This window comes from Vanellus vanellus (assembly GCF_965231255.1).
Source record: "Vanellus vanellus genome assembly, chromosome: 2".
In the NCBI taxonomy this organism is placed as follows: Eukaryota; Metazoa; Chordata; class Aves; order Charadriiformes; family Charadriidae; genus Vanellus; species Vanellus vanellus.
This window is the reverse complement of record NC_138906.1, coordinates 23,261,752-23,273,514: the sequence shown is the minus strand read 5'-3', so window position 1 is coordinate 23,273,514 and position 11,763 is coordinate 23,261,752. Positions and strand designations below refer to the sequence as shown.

The window sequence follows — 11,763 nt, the reverse complement described above, 5'->3', positions numbered from 1 at the left end:
TATAGAAAACTACTGAGTGCCATCTGAGAGACACAGGTTCCCACGTGAAATATCAAAAAACATCTTGGATGGAAATGGGAAAGAACGGATGATAATCTAGTTGTTTTGCTTCAACACAAACAAAACAGCCATATTATGTTTCAGGTCTGGATATGATTTCATTTAGACTGAACTTTCCATCTTCCTGTTGACCATCAAAGTCAAGGGCCACCGTGCCTTCAGGATTTCAGGGTGTTTTGCCAGGAACAGTCACCAGTTGCAAGTACTGGATGTGCCAGAAGTAGAGAGGGTCCGACCTGTTTCAGAGGAATTTAGGCCTTTCTGTTCCAAAAGTAAATGGCAGCTGGCTTGCTACCCACGAAGAGATGAAAACATATGGCTATCTAGGGCATGTATCCTGTCATTAGTTATTTAGCAGATTGGACTTCTGGTAACTATTTGCTTACAAATCACTATAGCCTGAGACTTTGCTGAATCCTTTTGTCTCAAAAGAAAGAAAATCTTTCCCTTGTAAGGCATCAGATCAGAATATACAATTCATGTGTTTGCATGATGATTCCCAAAGAGCAAGCCAGATCCAGACATAATCTCTTCTCTGGAGATTTTCAAGACCCGCCTGGATGCAGTCCTGAGTAATGTGCTCTGGGCAATCCTGCTTTAGCAGGGGAGTTGGACTAGATGATCTCTAGAGGTCCCTTCCAACTCTGCAAATTCTGTGATTCTGTGATAATTGTTGAGGAGTATGCTGCAGATGAGGCATGGAGGCTATGTGAATAAGCTCATCGAGACCTGTGCTGCTCTAGAAAGGGTGTATATATACATATATATATATATATACACACACATACACATATACACACACCCCACACACTCAAAATGGCTTTGAAGCGGCAGTATTTCCAGTATGTGCCAGGAACAATGAGAAAAGGGCAGTTTTCGGCTCCGGAAGGGAGCTAATTTGGTCAGGCACAGATCCCAAGAAAGGCTTGTCTTGGGAGCAGCTCTTCTGATGTCTCCTTTTGGTTGGAATGGAAGCGATCCAGTATGGATCCCCTCCCCAAAGCAGGCCCATCTTGAAATTTAGATCAGGTTGCTCAGCTCCTTGTCCAGTTCCGTTTCGGGAATCTCCAAGAATAGCTAATACAGTTCCATCACTTCAGAGTATAGCTCATTCTCAGTACAGCCACTGACTGCCAAATAGGTGTACTCAACCACTTACTGCCATTTTTCTGCCTATTTGTGTGATACACATATGCACTTAAGTTATGTGTAGCTCTCTTTGCTATTTGAATCATCCGCATTTGAGCTAAAGACTTTTGTGGCAGTTGTACTTACTTACATTAAGACTGAACTTCACACAGTGTCTCTGTTTATCTTGGGCCAAAAGAATACCACGAATTCCCAAACTTTCAGTGATGGTCTTACAAATAACAGTATTCTGTTTTCGCAGCAGCATTATTCTCCATCGTCTGACTTGTTCCTTCTAGCGCTAGATGCTGTCCTGGGCTTCCAGGCGTTGCAAACTGCTAGTAAAATAAATATGTACACAAATATTAAGGTGACTTAGGAAAATATTTTTCTAAAAATTTTTCTAATATTTTCTAACATTTTTCTAATTTTTCTAAAAACACTTTTCACACCTGCTTTGAATCCCTGAATCTTTTGAAGGCGGTAGCGCTAGACTATGGAGGAATTCTTCATTTCTGAATTGTATTATGATTATTTGAGTTAGCTATAATCTCCTCAGTGCAAGCACTCAGATATTTTAGTTGTTCAGCATAAAGGCCATTGCAAATAGTTAGGGAATAATAAATATCTGCCATATACTGCAGCAATATATCAAGTTTCCCAGATGAGAATTCATGAACATAACAATGCAGAACATTGACGATTATGGCTGAAAGACTTCCCACCTTCTGTCGCTGGGCCAGGCTGTTCCTGACCTTTACATGGGTCCACAGATGTCAAGAGAAATTATGAAGCACTTCCTCTTCACTCCCTGCACGTAGCCCACAGGAGGGCCCAGCACAGCTGAAGGGCCTGGCTGGAATCCCTTCTGATGTTAATGGGAGTTTCATCATTGACTTCAAACGAGCTTGGACTTCACTGTTTCTTCTCCTCTAATAATATTGCCAAGGTACCTTCTCAGTCTTTGGTGTCTCCTTCCATACTAATCTCACATTGGTGCTTCCCTGGATGTGCTCTACTTTTCCACTCAGAACTTCCAACAAGGAGGCTTTCAAAGATTTTCCAATACTTACCAGAGATTTCTGAGTGCATGATGGTACAGGGAGAGCTGTTGTACAACAAGCTTCACACACATGGTAGGTTTGAGGCTTCACAAATTCATGTATGCTGTATCACAACGCTCAGTAAGTCCCATATGTTACAAAAGCCTCTATATGCAAAACATCAGTAAGGCTGATGTTTTCAATCCATTTGGGGCCTTTCAGATCATATACTGCTAACTGCCTCGAAGGAACAACCACTGCTCCCCTCCCCCCAAAAAATGCACGGAGAGGTCTCCTACCCAGCACCAGGAGAAGCTGTAAAAACCTCAAGGCAGGTTGTGCTCTACACGCACCTTTTCAGAGAGGCTATTTAATTCCACATGGGCACTTCAGCTCGTGTAAACCCAGCTAGCGAGCAAGGGTCAGTTTCTCTCACGCTCCTGATCCGTGAGCAAGATTTGAATCCTGTTAACAGCTGACTCAGCTACCGCGGTCCGAAGAACGAATAAAATAAATAAATCGGTTGAATTTCAATTATTGGCGCTCAGAAAACGCCTCGTTAAAGAGTTTTGTAAGCCCGCGCGTCCCCTCTGGCTCATTCCTTTACGCACCCGGGCACGGGCTGCACCTCCCGCCGCCCCCCGGCCCCGGCTCCCGGCTCCCGGCCCCGGCTCCCCGCTCCCCGGCGGTCGCTAGAGCGACCTGCTCGCACACGGGGGAAGCGTGAGGGGGGACGGGCAACCTAAATCCCGGTTTCCCAAAAGTAGGTCTCTGCTGCTGCCGTCCCGGCTCTCGGCAGAAGCCCGGTCGTTCCGAGCGAGTGGTTTTCTTTATTCTTTTTATTTTGTGTGGGTTTTTTTTTTTTTTGTTGAGACTCAGTTTCACCTCCGAAAGAAAGGAGGGGGATGCCCTGCTCCCCCGGCGCGGGTTTGGCTCGTTGGCTTGGAAAACAAACAGCTGACCCACATGCGAAGCTGACAGGGTCGCAAAGGCAAAAAAAAAAAAAAAAAAAAAAGAGCGAGAGAGAGAACCACCGGCACCGCCACGAGAAGGAAAAAAAAATAAAAAAATCCACCCAGCCCTCCTCTCATCTATCACCACTTTATCACCTGCGTGTGCCTGGAAGGAGGCTCTTCCCTCCGCTGGGGGGGGTGGAAATCAGCTTAGGAAAGCAAAGTTTGATCAGCGAATTCCTGTTATTTCAAAACGCCCCATGTGACAGGATATTTCCTTATCATTTCGAGCCCAGAGCTTTTCCCCTGATCCACCAGCCCTTCACAAGTGCGGAGGACCTGCCCGGCGGGAAGCCCTCTCCTCACAGCGGCGGGGCGCCAGGGGCGAAGCCGCGGGGCGATGGCTGCCTCCCTCCTTCTGCTTCTCCTCGCACTTCTCCCCCGGGTTTTCCCGCTGCTGGGTAAGTGCCCGCAGGGGCTTGTGCGGGATGGGACGCGCCGAGAAAAGAGCCAGGTCGCGGTGGGTACCGAGCCCCAGCCTGACCTGGAGCTGTAAGGGGAGGGAGCGTCGACGCAGGTGGGGAGGCGCGCGGCCATTTTAACCCCGTCGGTGCTCTCTGAGGGGAGCTTCGATGCGGCCGGGCGGGCGGCTGAGGGAGAGCTACTGCCTCCCCTCGGGCTCTCCCTCAGCCGCCCGCCTCACATGTCTCCCCCTCCTCGTCTGCACCCTGAGGAGCCCGGTAGGCGAAGCTCCATGGCGTTGCGGGTGCCAAACTGGGCTGCCACTGGCAGTGCCTCCGTTTCCCCAGCTGCCTCGGGGGCTCAGCCCGACCCCCCATTGATTTAACGGCGTCAACCTTCAGCCACCTCCTGGGGTCTGCGGAAGGGCCTGGAGTTGGGGCTCTGCTTGTCCTCTGGTTTTCCATGGGCCTGGGGACCTACTTTTGGCAGATGGCTTTCGCGGGGGGATGTTAAGGTTGCTGAGGTATTGGCACGGATTAGAGCTGTGAAAACAGGTGGAAGCTGTTTCTTGGTGAAACCCGGCGCTTGCACTGTCTCGCTCTGGGAGTTACTGTGATTTGCAGTGTGCTGCTTTTTTTCAGTGAAAGTTTTGTATCTGCCCTTCCCAAAAGCCTCTCAGAATCCTCTGCTCTCCAGTTTGAGGTCTGCTGAAGCAAGACTTCACAACGCTGCTTTCTTGCTTTGTGTAATTAGCAGCAGTCATTGTAGGCTACCTGGTGAGTGAGAGTCTGCGTGGAGAAGTCAGTCATCCTACCTGCTTGCTGCCTCGTTACTCCCCTCCTCTCGCTTCTGGCTTTTGGTGTGCTCTTCTGGTGCTCTCCATTAGTGTTCAACCCCGATAGCGCTTCACGGGCTTCACGAGTTACTTCTCGATTTACACTTGCGTAATCTGTGATAGTTTGCAAATGCTGCAGAGTGTGAAGCTACCTTGGCATACTGGAGTTCTCTACTCTGGAAAAGATACTTGGCCAGTGAGATTTTACAGTATATGGCACAATTCTTTGCATATAATCTGGGGCTAGAGATGATAGGCAAATAGTCACAGTGTGGTGAGTGAAGCAAAATGAAAGACCGAGAAACGTTCTATTAGGATCTACTTGTGACAGTTGAGAGAAAAGATGCTAGATTTCCCTGAATGGGTTATAACGGTGAGGTAGGTTGGTTCCTATGCCTGGCACGTTCCTGTGCATTTTAAAGAACCTCCCTCCAGGAGTAATTTTCAAAATATGAACTAGTCTGTTAGAAATTGGTGTAATTCAAAGTACCAAGACTGTGGTACTCATGATCGCACTGTGGTGGGCCTTTAAGTGTACCACCTACAGCTCATCTATCCTAAAGAATAGCACCCTGTTATGAGAGCTCTATAACAAATATTGCTACAGAACAGTGAAACAGAGTTATATGAGTCATTCTGCTCAGCCCATTTTACAGATACAACTCATCATGTTGACAGGAGCGATATCAAGTGTTTACAGAGAAGAGTTGGCTGGGCATAGAAAGTGTTGCACAAATACCTGGCTTGTTTTATATTCTTCTAGGCTATCTAATGACTCACATGGGAAGTGTTGTATGGGAATCCTCTTTGGTGTCCAAGCAGGCAGAACAAACACAGAAAAAAAGCTGTAAAATAGAGCAACACAGGACCATGCTACAAGTCCGCTGTACGGTCATGGATGAGACAGGAGCAACTCTGAGGGGAAGGAAATCCTGCAACTACAGTCTCAGCCACAGTTGCTCCCGCATCCGGCTAACTCCTATTCTATCCTCACGTTTTGGTGCCAACTTTTGGTGCCTGGTTTTTTGTGTTGGCTGTTTAGCTGCTTACCTATGTATTATTCCCTGTCAGAACCCTGCATGCACCGGGCCCCTTGTATAAGCAGGCGTGTTGTGTTTACACACTGCTAATGCTTTGTAAAAGTGCAGTCAGAAAAGCAGAGGACCAAAGATTTGTTGTTGTCCCCCTCCCTCCCCCGCCCAGGCCAGACCTCTGTTCAGTTTTCTAACCTTGTTTCTGAAGCCAAAACTCTGCACCTTTTCAGGCTTGGGTGCAGCAATCCAGGCTTTTGCCTTTGGGGTAGTTTTTTCACGTGCATAGCATCCTCTCTGTAACACCATACACTGCATAAAATAAGAAATGTTATTTTAGGCCACAAATACAATTTTAGTAGTTTGAAAGATCAGGCAGTATTTTCCACACATGTGAAAGTGTCTGACATCTCTTTTACCCAGAAACTTTAAATAAGATTTCAGGAAAAGGAGAGTTGCAAGCATTGCATATATCAGTTTACAAGAACATTGTGCTAAATGGTAGTAGAAAAGCAGAATAAAAAATGTTATCACCAGCAGTGATAAATATACATTTCCTTGTATTGTCTGTGAGTAAAACAGATTGGCAAAGGGCAACAATTTTGGTTTCCAGCGCTCATCAGTTTTACACTACTTCTCAGTGAGTTGGAAGCCAAGGGACAGGAGAAGGAAACTGAACCATGGATGAGATAAGTCTAGGTCAGCTTTTTCTCTGAGAGAGGTTTTTTTGTTCCCAGTTTATCCTTCTGCAGACAATTATAATGATTTCCACATTGGAGCCTCAGCAGAGAAGGGAAAATTTTCTGTGGCTAACCTGTTTTCCCCTTAAATATTTCTCCATTACAGAATTTGTTTAATTTGGTAACCATACACTAAAATAAATAATGTTTTAATTAGCTTCAATCCCCAGAGTCAAATAAATTAGCATTTCTCTTCCCTAACCTGTAGCCTGTTTAAAATACAGGTCTTAAAAAGACCTTGTGCATCCTATTACATTATGCGATCCCATATCAGAGAGGACTATTAAATTACCATGCTAATATGTATCTCAAGGGGATTCGAGAGGAGAAATTCTCAGTCTTTGGGCAAGACCAGCTCAGAAATGTTGCATGCATAGTACATTCAAGTGTAAGAGAGGCTAAAAACTTTTCTAGTTGTTACAATTTTGAAATAAATCTTGAATACATGAAAATGCATGCTGAAGCTCTATTTACTAAGACGGAGAAATAACTTTGGGAGCTATGAAGAGCCTCGTTGATTTTCATAAGTCATTGGGAGGCATACCTGATGATGGCAAATCCCACTGTTGCCAGTATTTCATTCATAATGGAGAAATGTAAGAAAGGAGAAAGGAATCCCTGATTATTGCAGTTGAGTGAAATATGAATATGCTTTTCTAGCCCTTACAAGTAGCTTGTGTATAAAGCTTAAAAAAAATTCCTTCCCCTCAGTTCAGACTTTTAAGGATTTTAGCAGAGCTTATGGGAACAGACCTCCCCACTGCGGGGAAACAGAGCCTGAAGAACTTAATGACTGTTGTCATCTCGTCACGCCTGGGAGCCAGGATCAAGGAGCCAGTGCTGCTGGAGCACTCATTGTCAAAATCTGCGGTGTATGGTGTGTGTGCTCCCTTGCTTCTGTAACTCCCATGGGTGCAACTTGGAATAATACCATGAGTGTGTTTTTTCTCTTCAGTTTAAGCTGTGCTGTAAAGCTACAGGAGGCACTAGATCTGCATCTCTGCTGCCTTGCACTTTTGAATGTAGATTCTTTCACTGACGCAAAATAGTTGAAATGTCCTCATATCTGAACTGCTTGCATTCTATAGTCACTTTAACAAGTGTCGGTCACAGAAGTACCGCACCTTCTTTGGCTGAACAGATGATGAGATTTTAACCCCAAGAGCAGTGTCCAGATTAATGTTTCATTGAGATAGTAGGTAAGATTACTTCAAACCAAATGATTCCAGTGTTTTTTGTCTTACAGATACTAGCATCTTCTTAATATATAATGAAGATCACAAGCGCTGTGTACTGGCTCAAAGTTCTAATTCAGTGACCACTGCTCCTTGCGTTCAAGAAAATGAGTCACAAAAATTCAGGTGGGTCTCAGATCACCAGCTTATGAGCATAGCATTCAAATTGTGCTTGGGAGTACCTTCGAAGAAAGACTGGGTTCCGATCACTCTGTATCCTTGTGACAAGGCTAGTGAACTTCAGCGATGGGAATGCAGAAATGAGACTCTCTTTGCAATCCAAGGGGAAGATTTGTTTTTCAACTATGGAAACAGACAGGAAAGGAATATTATGCTGTACAAGGGATCTGGTTTATGGAGTAGGTGGAAAGTCTACGGAACCACAGACGATCTGTGTTCTCAAGGCTACGAAGGTAAAGTTCTGTAAATTAATTTCTGTATTTCAAACTCGTTTCTATGTGTATCTAATTAAAATATTTAGAAGTGTGCGAGAATTTCCATCATCTTGTTAATGATCAGTGAGTGTGACTTCTGGTGAAATCAGCAATACTCGAGCGTGCATTTTATGTTTTTTAAGAGGTTCATTTTGCCTTTTTGTCAAAATTGTCAACGTTCTAGTAGATAATTAACCATACATGGTAGAGATTCATTTGGAGATGGGAAAAAAAGTCTATGGTTAGTCAGAACACGTGTATAACTATTGCACAACAGTTAATAATAGCTTTCACTATTTACATGTGTACAGAAGGACGTAGTGTGAGTGTATAGTCTGTTATTATGTGTTTTGTTTGTTTTTTTTCCTTGGGGTGCAAATACGAATTATGCTGTAAGGATTTAATTAACTCTTGATATCTTCAGCTCCAGCTTATTGAACATGCCTTCCTAGGTGTTTGAAGTGAGTCTCAAGAGTTGGTGCTGAAGTGTTAGACAAAGAAATAAGATAATTTAAATAGCTAACTTTGAAAAAGTTATGTATGATACCTACATACATATATATATATATTTATGATAAGTATCTGGGAATGCGTTTAGTTTCCCATTTAGTATTCTTTGATAAACAGAAATGGGCACAGAGGGAGGTAAGGATGCATTTTCTAGGGTTTACACAGTGGCTGACTACAGTATTAGTTCTTGGTCTAGAGCCAGAATAAAAGAACCCTAGCAAACCAAAATGTGTGAAAGGAGACAGCGGGGAGATCAAGTGATGGCCTGCCATTCCTTCCTGACCTTGGTATGTCATCTCTCCAGCAATCCTTGTCAAGTAGTGCTCCTCTGTGTGTTCTCCCATCAATGCATGTATGTTATATGTGCACATGCAGAAAGCTGCTTTAGTTACTTTCATAAGTTTCATTGAGTCAGGTTTCTGATGAAACAAAAATTTTTAGATGCCAATTGAAATTTTATTTGGGCAAATTATATTGGAATCGCTCTGTGGTATATATCTTTCAACTTTACATGTATGTGCTCTTCCCTGTCTAAAATGGTCAGTAATCAAGTGGGCTATTGAGAGAAGAATCAGCAGTTGTTTGCGCTCAAAAAGAAAATTGCTTAACTGTGTGGATTTTATACTTTTGATTGTTATGTATGTAAAATTTACCACGGGAAAGTACTTGTCTTGGCTCAACCAGTTCTGGTCTACTTAAGGAATAAAAATTTGTCTCATTGTGGATATGGGTATCAGCTTAGACCTAGAGACTAAAATTATCAATGCCCCATTTCTAGTACAGTTTGTATACTAAGCTAGTAAGCTCTGCTTGCTATAATATGCTATAACATGATCATAAAGCTGAACTGATATATATCCTGTGCTTATTACTGCTTATACATTTTTAAATTATTGTGTCTCCTTAGATACCTACACAGTAAAAGGAAATGCCAATGGAGCACCTTGTGTATTCCCTTTTAAGTTTGGTGATAAATGGTATGCTGACTGCACAGATGCTGGCAGATCAGATGGCTGGTTCTGGTGTGGAACCACTTCAAACTTTGATGTTGACAAGATGTATGGATTTTGCCCATTGAAATGTAAGTTTTTTATGTTCAAGATTCTGCTGTGCTGTTATTCAGCTGCCAGGAAGTATTGGTGTCCTTATCATGTGCTTTACTGTACAAAATACGGTTTGAAATGGTGTGTGCTATCCTTTTAGGATCTACTTACATACACAAATATAGGGCTCAGCATAAAAAAAACCAGACTAACTACATCCAGGTGAAAGTGTGTTAATTACACCGTTTACTTAAGTAGAAAGTTAATTAGATGTAAAGATGTTACATCACTATATGCAGAAGCCCATGTAGAAGTTTATGCAGCAGAATTGGAAGCTAAAATATAGCTTAATTGAAAATTAAGGCTACTTTGTAGAATGAGTTGCCTTTTAAACATGAAGGAGCTTACATGAACTTTTTACTGAATCCCAGTATTTCCCAAATCTGTGTGTTATGTTGTATTTAAAATCAATGAGAAGTATTTATATTCCAAAGGCCCTGGTTTGAATATAGTTAGTTTCAACTGTAGTATTATGAATACATAGAACTTTATTTAGAAATGCTTATATTACTTTAAGTAAATTGGAGTAATATGCCTGTATGTATTTGAATTCTTTTAAATGCGAGTAAAGTTTCTCTGAGCTGCTGTGAAATATGTTCTAAGCATTTTGTTTGCAAGCTGCTGCTTATTCTGTCATGCTGAGAGAGGTAGCACTTCTCCCTCCTTTCTTCTTTATTACTGTGTTTTGCTGTAAAGCTCCAGCTGACCGCAGTCAGAGCTAGGGAGAAAAATATGTCTTTCCTTTGATGTGAAGAAAACAGTGTGGGTTGATCTTATCTGGTTTGATGATGAAGTATCAGTGTCCTTGCCTGATTTCCATGAACATTGCATTCATTATTTCAGACAAATAAAAAATGCATGTTTTTTTTTTTCCTATGCCGGTATTATTCTCAATATATTAAAAACATGTTTGGAATATCAATCCTATTAATACAGCACATGCAAGATCAACTTAAGAATGCTACCTGTCTAGTGTTCTTTGAGTAAAGCAAATAGAAGGCATCGTTAAAATTTTGTTTAATTCTTTGGCATAATTCAAGGAAATCCATTCAGATGGCTATGATTGTTTTTGGACAAAGCTGCTTTATGCTGATTGCCTGCATGTTTCCTTCCTGATTCTTCAGTACTGGCTATAAAATATTCAAGTTTGGGTGATACATTTTAATGAGAGACAGGTTGTGGTAGCAGAAGTTTTATTCAGCCTTATGGAAGAGGAATGCACTGCATGAGAGATCAATAAGTTAATAAACTTCAACAGCACCTTTAAATGTAGAACATTTAAGTTGTTGTATGTTACACTTTATTTAGTAAGATTTAAGTGTTGGTTGTTTCTTATACTGTCTGGGAGAGCAAAGGTGCCTAGATGAAAATATGTGATGCGAACTATTACAGTTTTTCATACTGGCGCCTGGCCATACAGTGAAATTATCGTCAATTTTTTTCATTGTGAGCAAAACTGGCTCAAATGTTCTCCAAAATGAAGAAGGCATAAGACTATACTTAAAGCATTTGTTATACGCAACAAAAGTGCAGAATTTTGACCAGTAGAGGTAACATAATTGTGAGTATGAGCTCCTAATTTGGTGCTTTAAAAAGATATGGTCATATAATGCTGGAAACTTAAATTTCATGGGAAGAAGCTGAGAAGTGTTGCTACATCAGACAATTTTTAGTAGCCTAGGAAATACTGGTTCTTTACAGGTTACACTCTGTCTTTTTGAGCTGTATGTTGCAGTACAATGTAAAAATAGGTTTTGGGCAAGAAAACAGGTTGTACGGTGTAAGACAATCAGGAGGGTAAGTCATGAGGTGTGCCTGTAGCTGTATTCAAGTGGGGAAAAGTCCATTGAGGCCCCTTTCTTGATAGATGAAACAGCTAGAATTCCTGTGAAGAATTTAGAAAACCGTATAAGTAGTGTGAAAACTTGCAGCTGACTAGGAAGGAAACAAATAGTGCAGGGAATAAGGAAATATTTAAAGGGTCTTAGCCTAGTGTTTTAATCATTGGGCAAATCTACATCCTTGTATCCATTCACAAATACTAAATTTATTTTTCATGACAGGCTTTTTCCCATACTGGTGTTTCAAGATGTTTTAAAGTGTTTTTCATTGTGACTTTGTGTCTGGTTCAGAATGCCCGGTGAATTGGTAAACTAAGTTGTATGGGGTGATTCATGTTGTTTCTTCCGATTTATCTGGAACTCGTAACTTGACTTTGGACCTCACAAA

General features: G+C 42.1%; 1 protein-coding gene across 2 annotated transcripts in view; it reads left to right on the top strand.

The window, feature by feature from the left end:
- Positions 1–3,584: 3,584 nt before the first annotated feature.
- The window catches only part of LOC309669025 (macrophage mannose receptor 1-like), a gene marked incomplete at its 5' end in the record, with an annotated part of 66,552 nt that continues 58,373 nt past the window's right edge, over positions 3,585–11,763 (top strand). The window contains 3 exons of one of the 2 annotated variants that reach the window (XM_082479593.1): positions 3,585–3,645; positions 7,499–7,900; positions 9,339–9,512. In XM_082479593.1, the coding sequence (XP_082335719.1) occupies positions 3,585–3,645; positions 7,499–7,900; positions 9,339–9,512 (637 nt within the window). Of the gene's footprint in view, positions 3,646–7,498; positions 7,901–9,338; positions 9,513–11,763 lie in introns of those variants that run through there. The other variant, XM_082479594.1, reaches the window with a different exon arrangement.